Source organism: Octodon degus, unplaced genomic scaffold (assembly GCF_000260255.1).
Source record: "Octodon degus isolate 3935 unplaced genomic scaffold, OctDeg1.0 scaffold00005, whole genome shotgun sequence".
In the NCBI taxonomy this organism is placed as follows: domain Eukaryota; kingdom Metazoa; phylum Chordata; class Mammalia; order Rodentia; family Octodontidae; genus Octodon; species Octodon degus.
In genome coordinates this window covers 31,088,168-31,115,012 of record NW_004524581.1, presented here as the reverse complement: position 1 = coordinate 31,115,012, position 26,845 = coordinate 31,088,168, and the positions used below count along the sequence as shown (strand labels likewise).

At 59.9% G+C, this 26,845-nt stretch overlaps 1 protein-coding gene across 6 annotated transcripts; it reads right to left on the bottom strand.

The window, feature by feature from the left end:
• On the bottom strand, nt 1-26,845 carry Col11a2 (collagen type XI alpha 2 chain). 6 transcript variants are annotated; one of them, XM_023721037.1, is made up of 67 exons: nt 26,793-26,845; nt 26,395-26,528; nt 23,843-23,992; nt 23,520-23,730; nt 22,950-23,112; nt 20,971-21,162; nt 20,151-20,234; nt 19,494-19,556; nt 18,647-18,826; nt 16,484-16,543; nt 16,337-16,378; nt 16,081-16,143; nt 15,688-15,762; nt 15,068-15,154; nt 14,820-14,876; nt 14,605-14,658; nt 14,469-14,522; nt 14,318-14,371; nt 14,118-14,171; nt 13,875-13,928; nt 13,751-13,795; nt 13,573-13,626; nt 13,161-13,205; nt 12,938-12,991; nt 12,703-12,747; nt 12,519-12,572; nt 12,266-12,310; nt 11,996-12,049; nt 11,854-11,898; nt 11,636-11,689; nt 11,231-11,338; nt 10,636-10,689; nt 10,348-10,401; nt 10,204-10,248; nt 10,066-10,119; nt 9,903-9,947; nt 9,745-9,798; nt 9,592-9,645; nt 9,356-9,409; nt 8,907-9,014; nt 8,673-8,762; nt 8,424-8,477; nt 8,124-8,231; nt 7,891-7,998; nt 7,700-7,753; nt 7,447-7,500; nt 7,181-7,288; nt 6,917-6,970; nt 6,639-6,692; nt 6,477-6,530; nt 6,294-6,347; nt 5,899-6,006; nt 5,461-5,514; nt 5,266-5,319; nt 5,082-5,135; nt 4,551-4,604; nt 4,198-4,305; nt 4,053-4,106; nt 3,869-3,922; nt 3,453-3,560; nt 3,264-3,317; nt 2,974-3,009; nt 2,736-2,789; nt 2,370-2,637; nt 1,735-1,847; nt 1,305-1,511; nt 1-1,079 (listed from the first exon to the last, which is right to left on the bottom strand). In XM_023721037.1, exons 2-67 carry the CDS (start codon nt 26,477-26,479, stop codon nt 939-941), a joined length of 5,220 nt encoding a protein of 1,739 aa, XP_023576805.1. In that variant the 5' UTR covers nt 26,480-26,528; nt 26,793-26,845; the 3' UTR covers nt 1-938. The 6 variants fall into 6 exon arrangements, 5 of the variants coding, with proteins under 5 accessions (XP_023576805.1, XP_023576814.1, XP_023576822.1 ...); XM_023721046.1 differs by lacking the exons at nt 18,647-18,826; nt 19,494-19,556; nt 26,793-26,845 and having other exon boundaries at nt 26,395-26,667; XM_023721054.1 differs by lacking the exons at nt 1-1,079; nt 1,305-1,511; nt 1,735-1,847; ... (11 more) ...; nt 5,461-5,514; nt 26,793-26,845 and adding an exon at nt 5,523-5,602 and having other exon boundaries at nt 26,395-26,667.

Genomic DNA, 26,845 nt, shown 5'->3' with positions numbered 1-26,845 from the left:
CAGAGGGACACAGGGCTTGGGGCCAGGCAGGTTCCTGGTGTCCCCCCCTTTCATCCTTGGGCCACACATTAACCCTTCAATTGCAGGTTCGGGGAAGTGGTCCAGAGGAGGGCCAGGGTGACCAGGATGACAATGAGATGCTCCCAGAGTTCAGGGCCATGGTGATTTACCAGCCCATACAGAAGAACCTCAGCATTTAAGAATCTGCTGGCCTCAGCATTCCATGTCTTCTCTGGGAGCATAACTGGGTCCTCAAGTAGCAACCAGCAACTGCCAGACCCAAGCCAAGTGACACAGGACAACAAGTGTCCAGGCAGGGAGCCAACCCCTGGCAGGTAGGGACAAGGGAGCCCCACCCAAGGGAAAGTCAGGGCCCTGCGAAGACTGTGTGTTGCAGCTTTCACAGTGGGTGCTACTGGGGGTGTGCGGGGGTGGAGTTCAGCCAGCCACCCACACACACACAGTCCCTGAGGAAGGCCCTGAGGCAAAGGTGGGGTGCGGCCCACCCTCAGAGAGCCTGTCTTCAACATCCGGGCACTTCTGTTGGCATTTCTCTCTTTATCCTTTTTGTTATAGTGCTTTTCACTCTTTAAATAATTAATATAATTACTTTTAAATACAAAATACACAGTGTCCTTTCTCTTCTCTTCCACTTGTTTGGGGTGATCGGCAGGTGAGTTTTAAATAAGGGTCTCAGCTCTCTGATGGGTCACAGGCTCCAGGTGGGAGTCCCAGAAGCTGCTGATGCCACCCTCCCCTGGGGTGTTCCCAGCACCCAGAATCACCCCTCCCCTGACTGCCCCTCGCTGGGGGCCCTCGGTGTCCTGGCCCAAGGCCCTGATGGAGAGGAGCCCTGGAGGGAGGTGGCGCAGAGCAGAGCCAGTGCCATGTGATTCCAGGTGGGCCTGGTGGTGACAGACAGGTCAGACCAAAAGGTCCTAGCCCATGAAGCAGACCGGGCCCAGCAGCACCCCTCCCCGCCTTGGGGGGGTCCCCAGGTCTGAGAAGGAGGCATCCAGCACGGGCAGCTGCTCCAGCACCGGGGTGCGCACCTCCAGCACCGTGCGGCCATGCTGTGTCTTAAAGGGGAAACAGGAGAGTGTGGAGTGAGCACCAGGGCACCCCCAAATCCACCCTGGGCTTGACTCCTCTCCAAGCACCTTGACCCCACCCAGGCAGCTCATAGGGGCCTGGCTCCTGTCCCCCTCCCCACTTGGCCACCCTCTGGAAGCTGTTTCCTCCCTGCTGTCCCTAGCGCACTGCCCAGAGGACCCCCCCATCTCCTGCCTGCGCTGGGATCCCACCTGACAGCCATCTCGGAACTCCTTGACATAAGGGCTGGTCTCTGGGCTCAGCTCGTCCTCGTTGGCCCCCCGAAGTCTCAGGGGACCATCGAGGGCTGCTTTAGAGCAGGGATAGGAGACGTCCTGGTGGGCGGAGACGCTGAGCAGGCGCAGGAAGGTGAGCTGGACCACACCCACTGGGGAACCCTCTGAGTCCACATAGGAGAACTGGAAAGAGAAGAATGTGGGGGGTCACCCTCGGCCTGGGGAGCAGCTGCAAAGCACGGCGTGGGTGAGAGCCAGGGGCAGATGTGTGTCCTAGTGTCCAAGGGAAGGGGACAGTGCACATCCCACGGCAGATGAGCAGAAGGGACAGCAAGGGCCCAAGACACCGCCACACCGAGGGGTTGTGCGGGGGACAAGGACGGAGCAGGCAGGCGCCACCTCTCACCTGGGTGATGTCATCCCTGGGTGTCACGCACGTCTCTCCTCCTGCTGTAAAGTTGCAGAAAACTCGGAAGGCATCCCGGGCACAGCCCTGGTTGGGGTCCACCCAGTACTCTCCTGTTGTGAGGGGACACAGGAGGTCAGAGCCTCGGTGGTCTCTGCTCCCTCCTTCCTTTTGTCCCGCAGCCCCAGCCCTCCCCACAGCACTCAGTGGCCCAGACCTTCTCCCCACAATCCTCCACCCTGCCTCAGTTTCCCCCATCTCCTGCTGCTGGGCCCTTATGGCTGACACCCTGCCCCCAACAGGAACGCCAGGCTTCTTCAAATGGAGGAGCGTGACATCCTCACACCAGGTACCTGTGCCGCCTGGTGTGAATGCAAGTGCCTGTGTGTGTGTGTGTGTGTGTGTGTGTGTGTGTGTGTGTGTGGACTCTGGGCCCCTGGCTGCAGATGGCAGGGTCCTGGCAGGGCCACGGGAGTACCCAGACACTTCAGATGCTGAAGCTCTGGCCTGGGTGACAGGAGCCACTGCTCAGTTACTAGTCTTGGCCCACCCTAGCGCCTTCCCCGCCGCACTCGCAGCATCCCCTCTGCTCCACCCTGCTCCCCCAGTGCCCTGGCCCTGAGCTTGGCTCTGACCATCGGGCAGCTCGGGGTGGCAGAGCCTCAGGTCCTGGCAGGTGCGAGCAGGGCTGTCCTGGGTCCCCGTCGGCCGCCTCATCTGCTCAATCTCCTCCCGCAGGGAGTCCAGGGAGCCAAAGATCTCCTCCAGCCCCCCAGGGCTGCCCGGAGCACCCCCAGTCGGCATGGCCTCATCTTCCTGCATCAGGCGGCTCCCGTCCACTGAGCGACGAGTCTTCTTGGGCATCTGGATGGGCAGTGGCTGGATGACCTCGCCCGGGGGGCCCTGAGAGATGAGGGGGTGAAAGCAGTTTGCCATGAAGGTGAAGCTTAGGCTGTGGCAGGAAGGGAGGCCAGAGGAGCCCACTCACCCTCAGAACTCACCGGGTGTCCTGGGGGACCCTGCACGCCCTTCTCTCCCTTTGGTCCAGCTGGGCCCTGACAAAGGATTGATGAGGTCAGGGTGGGGTCAAGAGGTCAAGCATGAGGTCAAGGTCACAGAGGGGTCAAAGGAGTCTCCTGGGCAGGAATAAGGATCTGGGAGCAAGGGTAGGGTTGCTCCTGAGAGATGGGGTCAAGTCCAGCTGAGGAAGCAAAGGTCAGGGTGGACAGGGTCACTCACTGTGGCTCCTTTGGCTCCTTTGGGGCCAGCAGGTCCCTGTGAATTGAGGAACAAAAAAGTCACACGGGAGACCAAGACACAGGAATGGAGAGCAAGGTCACATGTCCACAGGACCGTGGGTACCACAGGAGGGGCATGCGGAATATGGGGACATTTGGAGATCCAGGAACACAGGGAAGGAAACACTGGAGGACCCTGAACACTCTCTGTAAGGCTGAAGGTGGATAGAAGTCACTGCAAGGTCAGGGACCCGGCTTTGAGGACTTGGAAGAGGAGCAGGGGATACTCACAGGGTGGCCAGGAGGCCCTCCAGGACCGATGGGGCCAGATCCTCCTGCGATACCCTAAGATGTGGAGGGGCCTGGGTCAGCTGGGCTCCCCCCCCAAGCCCGACCCCCACCCACAGCTGAGTCCCAACCCATCTCCACTGTGACCTCCTCTTGCTCCCCCAGACTCCCAAGGCCAAGCCCTCGACCCACCGTCTCTCCTTTCTGTCCAGGGGAGCCCTGAGGGCCAGGAAGTCCCCGGTCACCCTTCTCTCCTTGCTCTCCTGGGGGGCCGATCAGACCAATGAGACCTGGGTGGCCCTGGAGAAGGGGACAGTGATCACCAGGATGCAGGGAGAGTCACATGCATAGAGAAGAATGTTCAAGGGGCTGGGGACCTAGCTCAGCGATAGAGCGCGTGCTTGTATGGGCGAGGTGGCAGGTCTAAGCCCCAACAGCAAAACAAGGCCAAGAAGACAGAGGAGGCAGGGTGTGGGGTCTGGGGCGACCCATCCCCATGAGTAAGGACCCCAAGGCCTGGGGACTGAGGCCTGAGGCAGAGTAGTACAGGAGCATCCCCATGGGTTCCACGAAGTGAGCGTGGTGGGAGAGATCCGCTGGTCACTTACCTTCTCCCCCTTGGCTCCTGCATCACCGCGGAGGCCAGGAAGCCCTGGGGGTCCCTGCATGGGGACAGGAAGTCATTCTCTACAGAAGATGGGGCCAGATCCTCCCCATGGCCTCCCACTCCCTCCATGCTTCCCCTTGATGCCCACCACCCCAGGGCACCAACCCAACCCAGTTCTCACTCACCACAGGACCTGGGGGCCCGGCCTGGCCCGTGGCTCCAGGACGGCCTTGTTGACCCTACAGATTGGGGAGACCCCAGGTCAGGAGGAACTTCCCACATTATGTCCCTCCCATGGTCCCTCCCCCTGCCCTGTACCCCATGACTCACCACTGAACCCGGGAGTCCTCTCAGCCCATCAGGGCCAGGCTTTCCTGCTGGGCCAGCAGGACCCACAGGGCCTGTCTTCCCCGGGGCACCCACAGCACCAGAGTCCCCCTGAAACACAAAAAGTGTGTCCAAAAGAGCAGAGGATGGGGTACAGGGGGCTCAAGATGGAACGGGTGAGACAGGAAGGAGGCGGCCAAACCTCAGGAGACCCCAGAGCAGGAGCAAGTATAGGACCCCTGTCCCCAAAAAGCACTCAAATGGGAGAGGTGGCCGTGGGACAGCCCTCTGGAGACAGAGGGATCTGAGGGAGGAGGTGGAGGGAACATTCCAGCACCCGGGGGCCCCTCGCTCACCTTGGCTCCCTTCTCTCCCTGTCGCCCCTCCGGGCCGGGCGTGCCTGCTGGACCCTGTGGTGGGGCAGGGAGGTGATAAGGAGGCAGTGGGCACCAGGCTGAACTCCTGCCCGTGCCTGTCCCTGTGCTCACACGCACGTGCGCACACACGTGCAGACTCAGGCACAAACGCAGAGGGCATGGACGGAAAGAACAAGTACCGCTGGCCCAGTGGCGAGAATGCCAAGTACTTCTGTATACTTGGCGGAGACCCTCACGCCCGTGTCCCACCTCAGGCCCACTTCCTGTCCCGGTAACTCAGAACGCAAGCCCCTCCCCCAGAGTCCATCTTGGTTGGTCAGGCGGTGCTATCACCCCTGGAAAGAACATAGAGACCAAATCCTGGGAGCAAAGATACATGAGATGCATGTGTCCCCTGCAGGACAACCCAGACACCAGGTGCCTCCCTGCCCATCACCTGCCGCCATCCCAGCCTCCACCCAGCCTCCCCAAGGGCTGCTGCCCAAGGTCCCAGGCATCCAGCTCACTCACCCTCTTCCCCAGTGGTCCAGGTGGCCCATTTTCCCCAGTGGGCCCAGGAGATCCCTAGGGAGAGAGGAACTGGGGTGAATAAGCGGCCTCCAGCCGCTTAGAGGGGGCCAGGGAACCCCTACTCTGGAGCACAGAAAAGGGGTGTGAAGCCTCCGGCTGGCGGGGAGGGGTCCTGCTCACTCACAGGCTGGCCTGGCTCGCCATCCTCTCCTCGGTCGCCCTTAGCACCATCCTGGCCCTGCGGGAAGGAAGCAGGTCAGGGCAGCTCCCAGCCTGGCTGGCATCACTCCTGAAGCTGCCATCGCCCCCCGCTTCCTGGCCCGAGTCCCTCAGCTGCCCCAAGCCCCCCGACCCCGACTTCGGTCCTGGTAAGACTCACCCTAGGGCCGACTGCTCCAGGAGGGCCGGGGTCGCCAGGGAAACCGACAGGCCCCTAAGCCAGAGCGAAAACAAGGGTCCGAATCATAGCAGACTTAGCCACCCAGAGCCAACACAGGCGGCTGGCACATGCCACACTCCCCCTGCGGGCACCAGGCTCACTCAGGAGAGGGCCCCTGTGCCCTCCCCCAGCCCCACCCCACATGCCTTCCAACACTCGGGTTCTGGTGAGAGGGCACGCCTCACTTTCCCTCTGCATCTTAGACCCCAGGCCCTCCTCCCAGGAGGCCCCGTTCCCTTCCAGAACTTCCCTCCCAAGCATCTCCCCAGTGCTGGGGTGCCCTGCATGCCGAGGCCTCACACACACACACACTCTCTCTCCTGGTCTTCCATTCATACAGTCATACAGCCATCCTCTCGCACCCCCGCCCACACTCACAGGGTTGCCTTTGGGGCCATCGTCGCCTGTGGGGCCTTTAGGACCAGGTGGTCCAGCCTCTCCAGCCTGCCCAGACTCGCCTTTCTCTCCACGCTCCCCTCGCGGGCCCTGGAGAATGAGTGGAGGTACAAATGGTCTCCTGGGGGGGTGGTCTCAGAGTTCAAGGGTACAGCCCGATTCCAGCATCTCCTTGTCCCCTCGGTGACAATGTGACACCCTCCAAAGGTCAGGAGGAATAACAGGGCAGCCAAAGGGACAGCAGGATGGGCCCTCTGCCCTCCATGGACAGCAGTGTGGGCTTCCTCAGGGCCAAGCTGGAATGATGGCTCTAGCTCAGAGGGGGACAGGAGGTCAGGGTGACAGACTGGGGATCCAGGCCTCCAAGCTTCACCTACCTTGACACCCGGCTCACCCTGGACCCCTGGAGATCCTGGTTCTCCTGGTTCCCCCTAAAGAAAACATTCAAAGGTCCAGTACCCCCCACATCTCTTTCTCTTCTGTACCCCCAAACAAAATGGGTAGAAATCCAGCCTTTACCCCCATCCCAAGGACTGAGCCGTCCACCTTGTCTCAGTTACCTTCTCTCCAGGGGGTCCTAGATTCCCAACACCTCCTGGGGGACCTTGTGGGCCCTGAAAAGGGAGCAAAGAGGGGAGTCACTGCCCAGGTGCCAGGGGCCTGAGTGAGGCCAAAGTTCACGGCAAGAGCAGGGCCCCAGGCAGGAGGCCGAGGGGACTCACATCAGCACCGTTGGGTCCAGCAGGGCCGCGAGGTCCTGGGGGGCCGGGAGGTCCCTGGGAGGGAACAGATGTATCAGTGACAGGGCCAGGAGCAAGAAGCGCTCCAAGATGGAGCAGGGAGGGTGGGCTGGGCAAGCAGGGGTCCTGGGCACAGGGCAGGACAGGGGTGCAGGCCAGGGCCTGTATGCAGGCTGAGGGCTTGTTGGGGTGCTGTGCTGGGGGCTGGCTGGACAGTTCGCCAGTCCAAGGAAGGCTGGGGTGGGCGGGGTCATACTCACCAGGGGACCCACATCTCCTATTTCTCCCTTCTCCCCAGACGGGCCTGGCAAGCCCTGTGCAGGAATCAGAGCACAGACCCTGGTGACAACGTGTCCAAAGCATGGCCCCAGGCAAATTGCCCCCACAGACCACTCCCTGGGGTTCTACCTGCCTCACCAGCTGGCTGCCCCCACCCTAGTCCCCATCAGCACCCTAGTCCCCCCCTCGGGGAAACAGCCCTGCTGACCCGCCCCCTCTGCCTCTGTGCCCAAGCCCCAGCTCGCCTGTAGGCCGATGGGTCCTGGGGGTCCATTAAATCCTCTTGTGCCTTCATCACCTTTAGCTCCAAAGTGTCCCTGGGGACCTCGCGCTCCAGGCTCCCCATCAGCTCCCTGGGTTGGGGACAGAGACAAGGACACAGACAGGTCAGGAGTTCTCAATCCACAAACCCCACACACAGTGGACACCATGCCCAACCCCAAGGACAGAGGGGAACCAAGGGCAGCTTAGAAACCCCTAGGGACTCGGGAGGGGATGGAGGGGCACTCACCGCGGCTCCAGGCTGCCCCACAGGACCAATGGGTCCAGGAGGGCCAGGAGGGCCCTGGGGGAGAAAGAAGAGTCAGAGGCTCCAGTACAGGAAGTGGACACGGGGTGGGGGGTCAAAGGGCAGGGGGTCAGTGTCTTGGGCTGGGGAGGTGGCTCAGTGGGAGAGCACTCAGCGGCCTGTGGTAGATCCCCAGCGTGTGCACACCCACACGCATGCAGGCGCACACGCATACTGGAAGGTCACGGGCACTTACGTGTTCACCCTTGTTCCCTTTGGTGCCCTTCTGTCCAGGGTCTCCCACCTCACCCTGGGTGGAGAAGGCAGGTGAGATGTTAGGGAGAGGAGAGGGGAGAGGAGCAGGAGACAAGACGGGGTGAGGAGGTCGCGCCCACATCAGCTGGCTCATTGGGAGAGGTGAGCAGCCAGGTCTGTGGGTTCCCTTACCTTGTCACCATCTTCTCCAGCCACGCCAGGGGGCCCAGCAGGGCCAGGAAGTCCCACAGGACCCTGCACTCCATCGCGGCCAGTGGGACCAATAGGACCCTTCTCACCCTGAGGGAAAGGAAGGAAGGAGTTGTGGCCTGGAGGTGACCCGCACCCTCAAACACCGCTGCAGGAGACCTCCACAGCCACCACCCCTCAGCACACGGACTCCCACGGGAGTCTTCCACACTCACCGGGACGCCTTTCTCGCCTGCTGCTCCTGGGGGACCCTGTGGGCCTGGGCGCCCTGGGGGACCTATGGGTCCCCCTGATCCTGCTGCACCTCGTTCTCCAGGGGAGCCCTAAATGAGGAGACTGAGTTAGGCCCCCAGGAAGGAGATCCCAGCCCACCCAAACCAAAGGATCCCTGACCAGAAGAAGTAATGAAAGTGGAATGGATTCCGGATGGCCCAGTCCCATGGTCCTGTCAGACACTGGTCCCCACCTTGACTCATCCAGCCCTTTCCCAGGCCACCCCAGGACCCCAGACTCACTGCAGGGCCAGGAGGACCAGCTGGACCTTCATTCCCCTTCAAGCCAGGTCCACCCTGTAAGCACAGATTTGGGGCAACAGGTGAGACGGGAAGGTGGGACCCTCCAGGGGACCAGGAGGAGCAGCCTGCTAGGACACATGCCAGGAAGGGTGGGGGTCGTGGAGGAAGCCGAGCGCAGGGAGATGGGGGGGAGGAGGGCAGGATGCAGGATGACTTGTGACTGGCCCTTGGCTGTGAGGCCACACTCACAGCAGTGCCTGGGAGGCCTCTCTCCCCTGGGAAGCCCCTCAAACCAGCTGGGCCATCTTTCCCTGGAGCCCCAGGGGGGCCAGGGTCACCCTGAAAGGACAGAAAAGGTCATGAGCTACAGCCATGTCCTAAATCGGACAAAGAAACCTCTGGTGCCTGCAAATACCACTGCCCGTCCCTTTCAGCACCCCGACCCCAAGCCCCCAAAGTTCCTGCTGCGGGTCCCTCACTGACCTTTGTTCCTTCTTTTCCAGCTGTTCCAGGCAGTCCCTGCTCTCCAGGAGGGCCTGGGGGGCCTGGGTGACCTCTCTCCCCCATGGGACCGCTTTCTCCTGCTGCTCCCTGGAAAAGGAGCCGAGTCCCCATTAACAGGTCCACCCTGTCCACCTAAAATGTCCCTGTAGAGCCCCGTACTCCTGCCCAGAGCTACCAGGACATTCTTGGGCTCCCAGGGCCCAGCTGGCCTTTGCCTTCCCCCGTGTGGAGCAACTGCGCCACCTTGCGTCGCTTCTGGGGAACTGCCTCCTCCCAAATGAGGAAGGCGACCCAGCACATCTGAAGCTCAAGACTCAGCCCCCAAGGGTCTGGGCAGGCAAACCAGGGCCAGGCATGTCTGCCTGAGAGGACAGGCGCAGACAGGCTGACTCCAACGTTGGCGTCCATTCTCCTGCAGGCAGACCTACCTGGGGTCCCACCACGCCAGGGGGGCCAGGAGGGCCCGTCTTCCCTTGGAAGCCCTGAGAGGAGAGAGAGGATCAGAGCAGGTGCAGAGGGGGGCTGACCCGAGGCCCCAGCGGGGTGCACGGCCCAGCTGGCCGTGAGCAGCAGCAGGACCTGCTTACTGCCTGGAGCCCCATGGCCTTCCCGACAGCTTTGGTGTGAGGGCCACCTGGGACTGGACAGCCAGAGCACTACTTACCACTTCTCCTCTCTGGCCTGGGTGTCCAGGCAACCCATCCTTCCCGGGGGGACCCTGGAAGGGGGTCAGATATCAGGTGAGTCTTGGACTGGGCAGGGGTGTGGGAAAGAAGGACCGAGAGACCAAGGTGGGTCAACATCAGTGTCAGCTTACCGGGGGGCCTTTGGGCCCTGGAAATCCATTGGGGCCCTGAGGTCCAGGGAGGCCCTAGAGACAGAGGGGCAGAATCAGAGAAGGAAGGACAGCACCACCAGGGGAGCACAGCTCCCAGCATCAGGGCAGCGGGCAGCGGGAGCTCTGGCCACACTCACCCTCTCTCCAGGGGGCCCATGGGGGCCATCACCTCCTGACGTTCCCTGGGGAAACCAGAGTCAGGCAATGAAAGGAGCGGCTTGCTGCAGCCCCGGGGAGAGGAGGGGTGAGGAGCTGGTGCTCGGTGGGTGAGGGTGGTGGAGCCCTGCAGAGCCCACTCACCTTAGCTCCAGACTTGCCGGTGGCTCCTCGGGGTCCCCGCTGGCCCCGTGGGCCCTGGGCAGAGCAGAGGACAGGGGTCAGAGACACCCAAGTGCACCCTGCGGAGCCACAGAGCACGCCTCCCTCCCCTGCACTCACCGTGGGGCCTCGCTCGCCCCGAGGTCCTGCTTTCCCTGACAGACCCTGGTGGGAATGGAGAGAAAGTCACCGGGGGGACCCCTCATGGGCCCCCTCCAACTCCCGCCAGCCCCTCCCTCGATACCCACTCCCTTCCCAGCTTACTCGGGCTCCTTTCTCCCCACTGGCTCCAGGGAAACCAGGAAATCCCAGGGATCCCTGGTGAGATAGAGAAGGGAAGTGAGAAGTCAAGAGAGGTGAGGGGGCTCAGGATGGGCCGGTGGAACCAGGGGAAGCCATCTGCCAAGTGTGAGGGTCCCCCCTCCATTTTCACATCCAAAGAATGGGTGCCACCCAAATCATTAGGGTACCCAGGCTCTGCCACCCCATGCCTCCTGGACTCAGGGATGGGGATGGGAAGGGTGGAGGGACACAATCTGGGCATCACGTCACCTTGGGACCCTGGCGTCCAGGGTAGCCAGGTAGGCCAGGAACACCTAGCTTGCCCTGTGGAAGGGCAAAGAAGCCATAAACACCAAGCATCCCAGGAGATGAGGGCCAGTCCCAGCAGCGGCGCTGGCCCTGACCCCTGACCCCAGCCCACGGCCCCTCATCTGCGGCTGCCTGACTCGTGGCCTTTCTTCCCAAGAGCAGATTTCCCCCCATCTGGTGCCTCCCTGCTGTCTCTGATCAGTCTGCTAAAGTCCGGGATGTGAGCGGCTGCCCACCTGCCAACCTCAACCCGGTCTCCCCAGCACCCCAAGACATGGGTTCTCACAGTCCCGCGCTTTGCTCAGGCAGTAGCCACCCGGCTTCACCCCATGCACCCCTCCTCAGTGCTCCAGGCCAGGAGCTCATGGTGAGAAGCTGGACCTCTCCCGCATCACCAACCCATCAGCTCCCAGGAGGCACCACACACAGGGCCACAGTGCAAGGCCGAACTCCACTGATTCCTGTGGTTGCCATCCCTGAGCCCTCCTGCCCTATGCCCAGGCCCCTGCCTCCTACACCCCCGAGACCCCAGGTGCAGATCCCTCATCCCCATCACCTTCTCGCCCAGGAGCCCGGGAGGCCCAGGGTCTCCGGTGGGTCCTGTGCGTCCTTTCGGCCCCTCAGGACCATCTTCTCCCCGGGAACCAGGAACTCCAACCTCGCCCTAGGAGTGTCAGGGAGGCAGGTGTCAGGGACTGGAGGAGACCTGGGCTCCAGTGGGGAGGGTTGGGGCCCCAGAAGCTACCCTGGGCCAGGGGGCCCTCAGGGTAGGAAGCTTGGGACTGGAGGCCAGGACGGCAGAGAGCATGGTGGGGAAACACAGCCAGGATAGGACATCAAAGGGGCCACAGCGCTGGGGCCTGGACCTCAGGGTCTCAAGAGCAGGCTGTGGCTGCAGGCTCCCAAGTGGAGGAGCACGGGGAGGACGCAGAGTGAGGGGCCGGTGGGGGCTTCTACTCACCCTGTCACCTTTCACGCCTATGTCACCTTTGAACCCGGGAAAGCCATCCTCGCCCTGAGAAAGATGGAGGTGAGAGCACAGCCGGAGGGGCAGGTTGGGGGGCTAAGGTGGGGCGTTTGGAGAACACAGGCAGTAGGGCGGGCTTCGGGTCTGCAGCCTTGTGAGCAGGCTGAGCGCGGAGCAGGGTGGGGGTCACGAAGCCGGGGCGCAGTGCTCACCTTTTCACCTTTGTGACCCTTCAGACCCCGAATTCCATCCACACCCTAGAATCAGGGGAGAGCAGAAATGTGGCACTTGGGTGGGCTATGTTGGAAGGCTAGGCTCTCAAGACCCCAGTCCGGCTCCGCCCCGGCCAGTTACCTTGACACCTCGAGGTCCTGGGTATCCTAAAGGACCCTGAGGTCCAGATGGGCCCTGCAAGAAGAAAGAGAGGCACTTATAGAGTCTCCAGGGTGTTACTTTTGGGTCACCAGGAGACAAGAGAAATGAGAATACCGCAATGCTAGAGTCTGAACGGGGCGACAGGACATGGGAACGGAAGAAACATCAGGATCAAGGACCCAAGAGTAGGAGCCCCAGAGTTGCACGGGGGCCCCTTCAGGAGGTAACAGGAGGCGGGCAAGAGCTCACCTGGTTTCCTTTGGTTCCAGGAGGACCTTCCTTCCCAGGGTGGCCCTAGGGGTGGGAGACACACATGTGCCTGCTGCTCCCGTCTCCTGCACCTCGCCCTCCACTGCTTCCCGCCCAGACCCCCGTGACCTCACGAGGCCAGCAACCACGGGCACCACCATGACCGCCAGCATGGCACATCAGCTCGCAGTCACTGAAGGAGCTGGGAGCTGTGGCACCACAGGAGCCGTGGGCTTGCAGGGGGCCTACTCACCGGGAGACCATCTGTGCCAGGCATGCCAGGGAGCCCTGGTTTCCCTCGAGGGCCCTGCAGGAGAACGAGCACATTCAGGGTGGCTAGAGGGCTCGACCTAACTCAATGAAGGCCCAGTCCGTAACTCAAGCCCGCCTGCCCACTCCCCCAGAGTCCCTGCCCTCCAAATCCCTTGGCCACTCACCTTCTCACCATGAGGGCCGATGGCACCCTGAGGACCGGGGAGCCCCTACACACAGGGAGAGGGAGGTCACGGGCGACCCACAGCTTGGGCTGCTCCCTCCAGCCACCCTCAGCCTTCCCACTCAGGACATGAGCAAGCGGCCTGGAGCCCCTCGGCTTTGTCCCCACCTGGAGTTTGAGCCAAGGTGCACCCCAAGGGGCATCACCATGACACAGGGGTACGGGGCACCACTTACCTGGGTCCCAGGAGTGCCCTGCTGTCCAGGAGGTCCTGGCTCTCCCTGGGGTCCCTAGAAATGGGCAGCCAGTTTGGAGTCAGAAGATGGGGACAAAGCAAAAAGGGCAGAGCTGTGGTAGCCGCCAGGAGGGCAGGAGCAGGCAGCAGGCAGGGGGGTGGGCAGGACCCAGCGGGCACCCTGGGGCTCAGGGGCTGGGCCCCCACACCCGTCTCCCACTCACCAAGCTCCCTTTGGGACCATGGGGTCCATCCATGCCTCGGACTCCCTGAAACACGGGAAGGGTATGAGCGGGCTGGAAGGTAACTCTGTCTGCAGGGGCTGCGGCTCCAGGGGCAGCGAGGCCTCCGCACTGCGGGGCGCCTGAAGGGAGCACAGCCACCCCTGTGTGCAGCACCAGCCTGGGTGCCTGGGGGTAGCGGTCTGAGGCTTTGTTTCATTTTGCCTCTGGGTTTTTGTCCTGCTCTGGCTGTGCTCAGAGCCCTGCCCTAGGTACACTGAGCCCTGTGACCCTCCAAATGCTCCTGAGGGTGACACCCGGAGTGGGGACAGGTGGGAGAGTAGGAGAGCTGGGGGGGCAGGGGTGGAGGCAGTTAGGAAGGGTGCAGAGTCAGAGAAGTCAGGGAGCCACTCACCGGGGGCCCAGGGATACCAGGGGGGCCTTTCGGACCAAGGAGTCCTCGCGGTCCCTGCATTCAAGGTTGGGAGAGGAGACATCATACAAGCAGAGAAACAATGTGTCCCTTTTGCATACAAGCCCCTGCCCTGGTTTCCCAGGAGCCCCCACCCCAGCCAGATCCCACACACACTCACCGACTCTCCAGGCAGCCCGCGGGGCCCGATCTCCCCATCATCTCCCTGCAGGAGGACAAATTACATCAGCCTCGCCTCCTGGACTTCTCCTGTCCCCAACCCCTGCCCTTGCCATGACACTTACCCGCTCTCCATCTTCACCAGGGGGCCCGGGAAGGCCCTGGGCACCAGTATCACCCTGAAAACGTGGAACCATTACAAGGAGCCTCCGAGCCCCAACACTTGTAGACTCTGAACCCTCTTTACTAGCCAGCTGATTACATTCAGGGGCTTCCACTGGGTTCCCAAACTCCTTACGCAGAGATCCCCACCAGCCCCCCACAGCTCTACCCCATCACAGGAGCCAACCCACCCCCAGTATACTTACCCTGTGTCCTTTCTCCCCAGGTAGACCTGGGAGACCATCAAAACCTCGATCACCCTAGGAAGAAGAGGGACAGCCAGAGTAAGGGGGCTTCCCAGACACTGCTCCTTACTGTATCTGGAGCAGGAGGGGCTGCACCCTGGGTGCACATGGAGAACTAGGGAGTCCTGAACTATGGATACAGAGGGGTCCACGCCTGTTACCTTCACTCCAGGTTCCCCCGGCATCCCTCGGGCTCCATCGGCACCCGCTCGGCCCTGGAGGTACAAGGTGTCATCAGAGCAGTAGGGACACCATCCTCCAGCCTCCAAGCCCCATCTCCCACCAACACCCGGCCGGGCCCTGGCTACTCACCCTCCGCCCAGCTTTGCCAGGAGGGCCCGCGAGACCCTGAGGTCCTCTGGGGCCCTGGTGAAGACAGAGACAGAAAAAGGGTTAACGTGCAGTGATGGGGGGCCCATGGGCTAGGCATCAGGTGAGGAGCCATTACCTGAGGCCCTAGGTCTCCCGATTCTCCTTTCAAGCCAGGGCTCCCGGGCTGCCCCTGAAGACAAGAAGGGAAGGCGGCCGTGTTGGAGGACATTCCCCAGAGTGACTTCAGAGCCCTTCCCCAAAGAAGCAAGACAACTTCCAACATGGTTCTTTCCAAAATTATCCATACCTCAGCACACAAATAAAGGAAACGTTAACACCCCCCTCACTTACCAAGGGTCCAGGACGGCCTGTGTATCCCATCGGGCCTGGGGGTCCTCGGAGTGCCAGCTGGGGGAGTGAGGAATGGCACGGCTGAGGAGGCAGCTGGAGAACCTCTGCAGAGCCCCAAATTCGCCTGCCACCCCGACCCCCCAACTCACACTCCCCCCACCCTCCTCAGGCCCACGCTGCTCTGACCTTCCCTGGTCTCCTTTCGTGCAGCCCCCCTTGCAGCACCCCCTCCCCTCAGTCCTCCTCACCCGCGCCTGCTGCAGAATCGCCTGGGCCTGAGCCTCCTGCGCGGCCACCACGGGGCCCTTGTCACCCCCACTGCTGCCAAACCGGAACTGAGGGCCAAGACGAAAAGGTCCAGGTTCACATCCGGGGAATCCCCAGGACCTTCCCAGCCAGAGGCCTCCTCCCTCCGGGGCACCTGCCCCCAAGTTCTAGGACACCCCACAGCCCTCCTCTGGCATCTCCCATGAGCTCCAGATAGCTGCTAGCGGGTGTGCAGAGCCTCAACTCCTGTCCGCCTCCCCATTTCCTGCCTTTTCCCGCAGAAGGTGCCCTTGGCTCTAGACCTCTCTGAAATTCAGCACTTCCTGCCTGGTTCTAAAATGATTCGAGCCGGGTCCTAGAAGATCATGCTCGCTGCTCAGTCATCTAACGAACCTGAACCCTCGAACCCCGAAGATCACTCTCAGAAAAAAAAAAAAAAAAAAAAAAAAAAAAAAAAAAAAAAAATAAAGAGAGATCACTCCCCGTGGACGGATCCTCTCCCGACACTCCCCCCCAGGAGCACTGCCTCTCTGCTCCGCAGAGGCACAGTGCAAGCCCTGCTCTCCCCATCTATACCCCCAAAGCTCGCGAGACAACTCACTGGGAGCATGAGGGAGGTGCCGGGAGGGCCAGGGGCCCCATCTGATCCGGGGAGCCCTGCTCGGCCAGGGGGGCCCTGGAATGGGAAAGAACGAGAGGGCATGGGCAACTTTATTTCAGGAAGAGGTCATGGGGCCTTGGCCTCGTTCTGAATCACTGCACAACAGAATAAATGCAGACTTCCCTAGCTCTCCTCCACCCTACGGAGAAGCAGGCAGGTGAGCTGGTGGGCTACTCCCCTTCCCAGCGGGAGCATGCCCGCCTTTCTGGGTACCAGGGGAGCACAACCACCCATTCAGTCAGTCAGCTGACAAGGAATTACTGCAAGGTAACACACAGGTACAAATGGCTCACTGGCCCCCTTCCCTGCCCCCACACCAGAACACTCCCTTACCCTCTCGCCAGGGTCTCCAACCGGGCCTGGGTTCCCCTGGATTCCAGGGGGGCCAGCCATCCCCTGAGGAACAAAAGAATAGGGAGTTAGGTGTGGGCATCAGGCAGAAGAGGGCCATTGTCTGCAGAAGAGACCTGGGCACAGGAGAACTTGGATTCTCTGAAAAGGAGGCCAGGCCATACTCAGGCAAAGCACAGAAGAGCCTGCAGAAAGTCTTCAGGCAGAGAATGGAGGCCAAGATCACAGCCACACTCACCGCAGGGCCTTCTGGGCCAGGAGGTCCCTCCACAAACATACCCTGAGGAGTTAGAGGTTAACAGTCAGGGACCACAAGACAAGCATCCCTCCCCTGCCTTCTTCTCTTCTTCCCGCCCCCATCAGCTCAATGACAGCTGTAACTCACAGGTTCCAGCACCGCAGGCTCTCCCTTCTCTCCCTTCAGCCCCCGGGGTCCATGGGCAACCTGAGGGAGACACACATGTAACCCCCAGCGGGGCCCATGAGCAGCCGGAACACCAGGACTGCCCCATCTCAATTCCAGTCTTCATCCTCCGGGCCTTCAGAAACCTCGCTGACCTGCTTTCAAATTTCCTATCCCTTCTCGAAAGCGCCTCCTCACAGACTTCCCAGGCCTGCCAAAAAGGCCTACGGGTTCCCCTCAACACACAGCTGGTTCCCAGCCACACCTCAGCAAACACAACTTGGTCTCCTTGACCGGACTTCCCAGCCCCACCCTCCCAAACCCCTTCTGCAGGACCTCACACTGCCCCCAAAGCTGCCTCTCACACGGGGAATTCTTAGAACCCCAAGACACCCTCTGCTTCCTCACCCTTCCTCCAGCCATCAAATAAGAATCTCTCTGAGATGATGAAAAGATTTTTATTTGAGGATGAGGGTAAGGCCTGGACCTATATAAGAATATGAAGAAAGCTATGAGCCTTTCCCTAGAAAATGAAAAGTATATCCCCTAGCACACAGAATTTTACTTAGCATGTCAAAGGATTCACAAAATGACACACTACCCCCAAGACATCCAAATCTTAAGTAGATCTGGAGCACAATCCAACTGGTACTCCAAACTCAGGCCTCAAAATTGGCTTTTGGAAAAATACAGCCCTTGGGCTCATGTGGCCAAGGCTCAGAGCAGACCCTCGGTCCCTTCCCAGGAAGGTTGCTTCTGCTTTCTCTCTCACTTTTCCTCCCACCAAGCCCCCTCCTGCTTGATCACTTCCGCTCAAATGTCTACTCCACACTCTGGGCCCAGAAGTAAGCCAAGGACAGGGAGAATGGAAGACACGTAACACCACGTGCAGCCTGCCCAACAAGGATCTTCAGAATACCCCCTCCACCTCCACCCTGCCCCAATAGCAATGACCGGTCCCCACCTCTCCCAAATCCCAGACCAACCCTAAGCCCCCAGGAAGCGGCATACAGGAAAGGCAGCAGAGGGTTAGGGTTGGTGTATTAGAGAAGGGAGGCTGGGATAAGGCAGCAGGGGAGAAGAGGCAGCCATCACCGCTAGGCTGGCAACAGATGAAGTGAAGTAGACAGGAAATACTCCAACTGACAGGGAGTGCTTGAAGACACAAGAAACTACCAAGGGACGCAAAACAAGGGACACATGCTTGGAAGCAAGAATGAGGCCAGGGCCAAGAAAAATTAAACATAGCCAAGATGGCTAGAACACAACCCGGACAAACAGGAAATGGTTAGACAGACAGGAAGCAGCCAAGAAAAGAGGACCCAGGAAGTGGACTTTCAACAACAATATGGCGACCATGACCAAGAGAGAGGAAAGATCCGCAAGACAGATTAAAAGCGACTCCCATAAATGGACTTTGACAGTGAAAAGCAGTTCTTTCAGGGACAAAAACACAAATATCAAGGCTAGAACAGACAGGAAATAGCCATGATCAGTATCTAGGTCCAGAATGGAAACTTTGTGGTTGGACAATCTGAGACACAGAAAAGGTCTTGTTGCCAATCGCAACTGTCACAAGACAGTATGAAAAACCAGAATCAGAGCACAAATCATAAAGCTCTTCCAGTCCAGCCTGAGATCGTCACCAAAGACGGCTGCCATGGCTAGAGAAGACAGGAAGAGACAGGCAGATAAGAAGGAGCCGACAGGTTAGAAAATGGGACGCAGGAACTCAGGACATTTGGCAGCATCATGGACAAGAAATTCTTTTGATCAAGAAGAACTGATGGAAACAGACTGAAAACAGATACAAGGTAGTTGCTTATTGACCAAAAGCTTCGTGAACTCCAGCTCGGTTTAGACAGGAGATGGCCAGGAAAGACAGACAGTGGCCAGAGAATTACAAAGAAAATCTCAAGTGTCACAGGCAAAGGGCTCCACGGGGAGACACAGGGGGAGACACTGGGCAAAGGAAGGCAGAAAGCAATCTTTTCAAGCAACAGAGACATCTTCTGTACACAGAAATGGCAAACCACCACCAGTGGGAAGTAGCTCACAGCCAACAAGGACAAAAACAACAGGAAGCAATTCTTGTAGCTCCCACTGGAGGTCAAGAATGAACGAAGGGCTCCCGTCATCACTTACGGCTCCTGAGGGGGCTGTCTCCGCAGAGAGTGCAGGGCCAAGCTCCGTCTCCTCACGATAATCATCCCCATAGCCATAGGTGTAATCGTAGAGCCCTGCTGGGGGGTCTGTGCCTCCCTCCCCATACTCCTGTGCCAGGAACCTGTCGGCTGTGGGGAGGACCTGGAGATCTGTCTGCTCCTTCCCAGGGGTGGGGAGGGAGAAGGGGTGGACGGGGGCATTAGGGCTGATGGGAGGTTGTCCTCGAACCCCCACATTTGAAACCTTCTAGCCCAAAGGATCCTGAGGGTAACTGGGGTTGGAAATTTCCTCCCCAAGAAGAACAAGGGGACAGGCCATACAGGAAGAGGACGAGCATCAGGCCAAGAACGGGAGAGATGTCCAGAAAATGGACCTGGCAGGGAAATGGCGAGTGACAAGAAGGCTGGCTGGAGGGCTGGATGCAAAGGGGACAGTCCCTGGACATATGCAAGACACGGAGTCCAGGGAGTCTGAAAGAAAGACAGACAGGACGAAAAAAAATGGGGGGAAGAGGAGACTGGGAGAAGAAACCAGTGACAGCGTGCAGGAAATGGCTCCTGGAAGGAAAACAGGAGCAGAAAGTAGGACCACTCGATGCCAACATTGGGAAGAGGCTCCTCAGGAATCAAGCATCACAAAGGTGGCATGGACCGCAAAGGAAGCGGCTGTGCTTAGAGAACCATGCTACGACAGGACCAGAAGACAGAAGGTCACATGGAAGGGACAAGCCCTCCAGCCAGAGATGGGACCAGTTCATCAAGATGACACAGGGCGAGGGGTCTCAGATGCCCGATGGCCCTGCTGGGATGAGGCTGGGTGGAGTTACCTCCTCGGGGAGTGGCAGGGGGCTTGACTCCAGAGCTCCTTCCTCTTCACCGGGAGCGGGGTACTAACCCCAGAGAGAGGGAGAGAGGAGGAACAGAGGTGGAAAAGAAGGTGAGAGGTGAGCAGAGGGAGGCAAAGCAGCCCTGTCCCGCCCCGCGCCCCTCGCAGGCAGCATCTGTCTACGCTGGGGGTGGGGGAAATCACAGATCTTGCAACCCCTGTGGAAGGGGGACAGTTAGAGGAGAATGAATCTCCGAGATCAAGTTTCGGGGGCAGAGATCTGGATGCCCCAGCTCTACCTGCCGGTAGCCGCTGCCTCTGGTCCTGAGGGGGGCCCGGGCAGTTGGGGGAGCTGCCTGCCGAGCTGGTCGGGAGGGGGGAGGCTGGCTGGGCCTCCGGCCTGGTGAGGGGGGCGCCTGCCGGGCAGCCGACCTCTTGGCAGGTGAGTTAGGCTTTCGGGGAGGGGTCCGAAGCCCCCTAGGGGGAGGGGGAGCCCTGCGGTTGGGGCTCTGAGGCCTCTGCAGCAGAGAGATAGGGGAGGGGCAGTAAGTAAACCTTCAAACTCTAATAGAGGGTGTCTTTCCCCAGAATCTGGGAGGGAAAAAGGACGGCCAGGGAGACAGGAATGCGGGGAAGACAGGGGATCCCTCGAGTTTACCTGATAATCAGGGGTTGTCCCCGTGGTCATCTCATCGTAATAGGGAGGCTCGTAGTCATAGTAGAGGGACTCAGAGGGCTGGGACTGGGGTAGGAGGTTGGGCAGGAGGGGTGGGGTCATTGGGGGTAGGGAGAGGGAGACAGAGATGGTGTGGGGGTTGGGAGACAGGGAAGACATGGAGTCAAGAAACAGGGAATTGAAGACAAAAGGAGAGGTTGAGGCAAGGAGGGGAGGGGCGGGCAGGAGAGAGTGGGGCCCACCCGGGGGGACAGAAGCAGACATGATTAAGAGATTGACCCTTCAGACCTCAGACCATGACCCAGCTCTTCTCCCGCCCTAAGCACCCAGGCTGCAATCCAGTCTCCCTTCCCACCTCCACACAGGAGGGGCCACCGCGGATCCCCAGACTGGGGTGCCCTGAACCGTTGCCCCTCCCCCACCTGCCCCCACCTCCTCCCTTCTCCCCTACTCTGGTCTCCCACCTCCTTCCCTGAGGCTCACCCCTGCCCCACTGTCACCCAATCTCTTAATTCAAGAAAGGCATGGGACACAGTTCCAGGAAGACTGGCAGAGGATGAGACACCAGCAGGGAACACAGCTCCCAGCCACAAGGTCTTCATAACAACTTTTTATTTTTAAATGAAAATAAAAAGGTTGATGAATGAGGACTGGGAGGGGGAGGGGTGTGGTTGGGGAGAGGAGAACGGGAGCCACAGTGGGAAGGGAGCCCTGGACACGAGGCCGTCCTGGGGAGAGGCCTGGGGGTCTTCCCTCCCCCGCCTGCCTACGCTGCGGCTGTGAGCCTGCCCAACCCCCTCACCTGGCGCTGGGGCTCCTGGTTCTGCGGCCTGTGAAGTCTTGAGGGCTTCTGCTTCGGCGACCGCTGGGCTCTGTGAAGCTGCCTGTTCTGGGGCCTCTCCCTCTGGCTCCCCTCACACTCCACGTCCTTCTGTTCACAGGACTCGTAGGCAGCTTGGACTCCAGGAACAACGACAAGCTCCTGGACATCGCCCTGCCAAGACGTGAGGAGAGGACTAAGGATGAGCGGGCATGAGTCCAGGATGCCTGCAGGAAGGCCGACCCCAGGCAGAGCTGTGTGTCAGGAGGTCACTGCCAGCCCTCCGTGTGCCCAGCATTCGTAAGGGTCAAAGGAGTTTGTGCAACCTTCACGACCCCTGGGAAAGTCAGTAGAACAAGGATCTTTTTATCCATTTTTAGACTCATTCCATTCTGAATCAGATTGCTGGCCCAAGGCCACGCAGAGTGGCGAATGAGGGCCAGGGCTCAGGCCTTCCGATTTCTTTACTTTTCTTTCTTTCTTTCTTAAATACATATTTGTTACAGGGTCTCACTACACAGCTCTGACTCAGTGGTCCTCCTGTCTTCAGCCTCCCTAGTGCTGGGATTACAGATGTGTGCCACCACGCCTGGACTGGGTGGCTGGCTCAGCAAGCCTGGGGCAGGCCAGCGCAGCACATGGGGCCGGGATCAAACCCAGTCCCCAAGCTTGCCCACACAGGCACTTGCTCCACTACGGTATCCCACCGGCCCTACGCCCTCCAATACTAAGTTCAACAACTGCCTACTTCTGGGCCCCAGTTTAATGCAAGAGACTTTTTACAATGGCTCCTGAAGACAGAGGCCCAGCCTCATGTGCCCTGGCTTCACAATAGCTGTGATGGCGGGAATTTGCAGGTCCTCTAGACATGGGGAAGGAGGACCATTTTCTGAATTCCTGCACCCTTTACCTGTGCCCACAGTTGGTGCTTAGATACCTGGCCTTACACTGCATTGGGGGGACATTGTCTCATCTCCAAAGCCAGTCTAGGAATTCCTCGGGATGACAGAAACCTTATATTATTGTCCTGGTCATTGGGTAGTTAGAAACAGTTGACTGGCTGGCTAGGAGAAAGGACAGACAGATGGATAAGTAGGTGGCTGGGAACCTACTGGATTGCAGTCTGGTTGCTTAGGGTGATGGTCCATCTCTACAGGTGGACAAGTGCAGGGGTGCAATACACAGCTGAACTGGGGTGCTGATAAGGAATGAATGAATGAATGAATGAATGAATGAATGAATGAATGAATGTAATGGTAGATTGGTGGGTAAATGCATGGAAGTCCCAGAGTAGACAGATGCAGATTGGTGGGCAGCCAGGGGGATGGAATTTAATATATGCATGAATGAATGGCTGTATGGGAGTGGGTAGGTGAGGGGTGGGTGAGCTAGTGCACCGCATGAAGGGAGGGAGGGTGGGTAGAAGTCAGGTGGTTGGGTGGATACATGGATGCACACATGTGCAAACGGAGAGGAGAGGTAGGTGACCGAGTGAACCGATGGGTGGGTGGGTTGAAGAGAATGCGCAGACCGATGGATGAATGTATAATCTGAAGCAGGGACTGGTTGAGTAAGGGAGGATGGCCACGTGGGTAGATACTATCCTAAATGCATGAATAGGTGAGGAGCTGTGTAAGTGGGTGGGTGACAGGTGGAGATGCGAGCCTGTGTGGACCAGCGGGTGACAGGTGACTGAGTCAGCAGGCGAGAAGACTGGCTGGAGAGATAGGTGGGTGGGTGAAGACTAAATGACAGAGAAGTGGCTGGGGACAGTCCATCTCTACAGGTGGACAACAGGCTCTTGCACAGAAAACGTTAGCCCTAAAAATGGGAAGTAGAAACAAAAATCTGTAGGAGAAATGAAGGCTTGGGGAAGGGGAAGATGAAGCGAAGAAGCCAGGGGGCACTGGGCACAGGACACAGGGCCAGGAACTGATTCTTTCCCAGATTTCTCTGCTTACCTCAAAGACTTCTTCATCTAGGATACGGGCCCCAAAGATCACCACGCCGCGGGTGTCCAACACAGGACGAGCACTTCGGGGAAGGGGCCGGGTGACTCGCTTCTTGCAGTCAACAATGAGGGTGACAGACTGGCCCTTCACAGCCACAGCCACTCGGTGCCACCTGGTTGTGGGCAGGGCAAGGTTCAAGTGACTGACTGGAAAGGGGGCATCAGCAGGCCTGGTGGCAGCTAAGGGAAGAGCTAAAGCCAGTAATACAGTGGCAGTCACAGCAGCCACCGTGCACTGTGCCCAGGCACCACGCAGGCGATGTCCTTATTCTACTCTGTTATTTCGATTTTATAGCCCTAGAAAGTGAAGCTCAGAAATCTTAAGGAATCTGCCTGTGGTAGAGGCCAGTGTGACACACAGAATGAGAATACAAACTCCAAAGCCCAAACTAGCCTTGCTGGCACATGTGTTACATGGTTAAAAGGGTCGCAGGGCTTCCCAGTTTAGGGACTGGGGCTCCCGGGACCCTTTTCTCCTAAGAATGCAGGTCAAGCATGCCCACGAGGTGGACAGACTCACTTGCCATCCGCGAGGCTCAGGCCTCGGAAAACCGGCTGAGCTGGGGGCCGAGGCCGTCCAGTCTGGTCCACGTAGAGGAAGCGGACAGGTCGACCCAACTCCAGGCCCAGCTGCTGGACACCCTGGGCACTGTAGAGAGTCAGGAGGGGCCCCTGGAGGCCAGGCCGGGTCCGGACAACAGTCAGCAGAGAAAAATCTTTGGGAAAGCCTCCTGGTTCCGGAGAGAGACACAGCAGACAGTGAGAGGCCCAGAAAGACATATGCCTCCCATGTGACCCCCAGGTTCCGCCCCACCGGACCCCCCCCCATCCTGACAGGCATACCTGGGAAGAGCTGGCGGGTGGGTGCACTGAGCTGGGCGGGCCTGGACACGCGGTAGGCCACATCAGCTGGACAGACCCCTCTGGCCTTCCGGACACCATCAGGGAGGGAGGGGAACCTCAGGGCCCGGAGCACATCCACAGGGGGCGCACCTGAGAGGCCACAAGGGTGAGGCTTCCTGGGGTTCAAATTCCCTGGGAGCCCCCCCACCCCTGCCACTCCTCTGTGTGATTGAGAAACAGCTAGCTGCAGGGGAAGGGCTGTGCTGCCCCGCACTGAACACCAGGCCCACCCTCGCTCTGCCCCGGCTCTCCACCTAGGAATCTCTATGAATGCCTCTCAATATCTCGCTCACCTCCCTCTGCATCTGGTCCCTGTCACTCTGCAACTCCTCTTTTCGTCTCTGCACCTGTTGGTCTGCCTGTCCTGCTGTCCTCTGTCTCCCTCCATTGCCCCACGCTATCTGCACTCTTCTCTCCCCATCTTTTTCCCTCTCTCCCCTTCCCTTTCCATATCTCCTGTCTCTGTTTCTGGCATCTGTCCTGTCTCCAGCACAAACAACATCTGGGCAATCGATCATCTTGGGCACAGGAGGGGCAGGGGGGCCACAAGGAAGAGAGTAGAGAGCCAGCTCCAGGGGAGGGGGCTTCCAGCTGCTGCCACTCCTGATTCTGGGATGTGGGGACACCATCACCCACATTGAGGAAGGAGACACAGGAAGGGCTGTCCCAGGAGCCTGTGCCTCTTGCTAGGGATGGGGGTGGGGGCTGAGGCTGCCACGCAGAACAAGAGCAGGTCCAGGGCCCGGAGCCACACATCTGCGGATCCCATCAGCGTCCTTGCCCAAAACCCGGGCAAGCTCCCCACACCTGGAATCTCAGCCCTCCCTGCCACCCCCACCACCTGAGATCCAAAGATCCAAGACTCAGGCTGCTAACCGGCTCTACCCAGACCTCGCTGGCTCAGCCCAGGCTCCCTAGAAGATGAAGGAAAGGTCACCGCTCCCTGGCTTGCTCCCTGAGTCACACACCTCTCACACCATCAGCTGCAGATTGGAAAAATCCCAAAGCGAGTTCCAGCAAAACGCTCAAGAGAAGTGTGGGGCAGGGCAGAGGCCACAGCCATCAGGAGAGCACAGCAGGGTGGGGTGGGTGAGGTGGGGGCAGGCAGCAGAGAAAAGGCCCTTTGAGTCCAGCAGCCGGGAAACCACGGTGCCCCCCCCACCCGCCCAAGCCTGGCCCCTGCGTGTGGCAGCTCCGCAAACACCAACACACAAGGGCCGCTTTGAGAGACCAAGGTGAGCGAGACAGAGACTCACAGAGACCCCAGGCCAGGGAGACCTCAGAGGCCCCCACCTTCGCTGAACCCCAGGAGAAGGCAGTCCATGTTATGCACCCTTTTCTCACCACAAACCACAAACTCTCCCCCATCCTAGGCCTCATCTGCCCTGCAGCTCTCCACTGGCACCCAGCACCCACACCACTCGACCTCTGAGTCGTCCAGAGCCCCATCCCTAATCTCAGATTCCATGGTAACCCATCTCCCAGTCTCCCCTCTCCACCAGCTCTGCCCCAAAATAGGGACAGTTATCTCAGCTGTCTGTGGTAGGGGTTCTTTACCCTAAGAAAGGCTCCTAGATCTGTAAAACCCCACACTTCACTATCCTGTGCTTGAGCCTCATTCCCTAGAGCCTGGAAGTTCTTTCTGTAATCTAATCTAAATCCTTTATGCTGCCATTCTATTTTCTGTCCAGAACACAGAAGAAAGGAATAGTCAAGTTATAGACAAAACAATCCCTAGTATTCCCAACAGTTAGGGGGCTCAGTCCAGCCTGCCTGGGACCAAGTACTCCCTCCCGCTATTGCCCTGATATCAAATCCCTTTTCTTAGGAACCAGGACTTCTGGGTGCTGTGAGGGGAGAGGGGGAACGATGGGGGTTGGGGACACCAGGGTCCCAGGGGAGCCCACTGGCCAGAGGGGGAGGGGCAGGGCAGGAATGCAGAGAGCTGGCTGCAGCCTCAGACACCTGATCCCCGCCTGTCCAGCGGCCGTCCTGTTGGCAGCTGGCCCTGGTGCTCCCCAGAGCCAGCCGCGTGGCAGCATCCAGGGCACAGGGAGGGGGCTGGGGACCCTGGCCTCCCAGCCAGTGGCACAAGCAGTTGAGGCATCCTTTTTCTTCTGCTTCCAAGGCTCTGCTCTGTCCGGGATGTGCACCCCTCCTCCCGCCCCAGCAACCCTGGGTTCTGCCCTCCCAACGTGAGCTAAGCCTGGCAACACAGGCCCTGGCCATCTTCAGGTCTCTTCAGGACCCAAGGCAAGCACCCAGCCTACCTCGGGGCTCCCTGTGCTGGTGCCTGTGCCTTCCAAAAGCCTACCCTGCCCTTCTCCAGTCCTGTCAAGGAGGGGTAGATGCCCATCTTGGCTCCCAGGAGCCCGGGGCCTCGCCTCCAACCTACACCTGGGTGCCCTGTCCCTTTTCTAGAAACTCCTGCCCAGGCATCATTGGCCTCGGACAACCAACACCCGGAAACCGGGCGCCCACGCTCCTCTTACCTGCCCAGCCGGGGGCAGCGCTCAGCCCCAGCACCAGGGGCAGGAGCAGGAGGATGCGACGGCAGCGGCTGTACCGCTGCTCCATGGCTGGGCGACCAGAAGTCCAGGTCCCAGGGCCCGGGGATGCCCGCAGGCTGACAGGGGACAGCAAGCAGGCTTGGCACCTGGGGTCCGGGAGGGGTCGGCCGCTGTCCCGCGCCCGCTGCCCTCAGCAGCCCCGTTCCATGTAGCAAGGTGCCGTCGGGGCTCAACGCCGCACTGCTCCCTGCTCCGTGGCCGACGCTCCTGTGTCCCCCTCCACCTCGAGTCCAGAACCCCCACCCGTCCCCGCTCCCGCCCCCAGGCCAGCCCCCGCCCCCAACCGCCGCCCACAGCCAGGGAAACCCCACCCTCCGCACCTGGGAGGGGGACCCTCCTCCCTCCTGGGATGACCCTTGAACTGTGCCCCTGC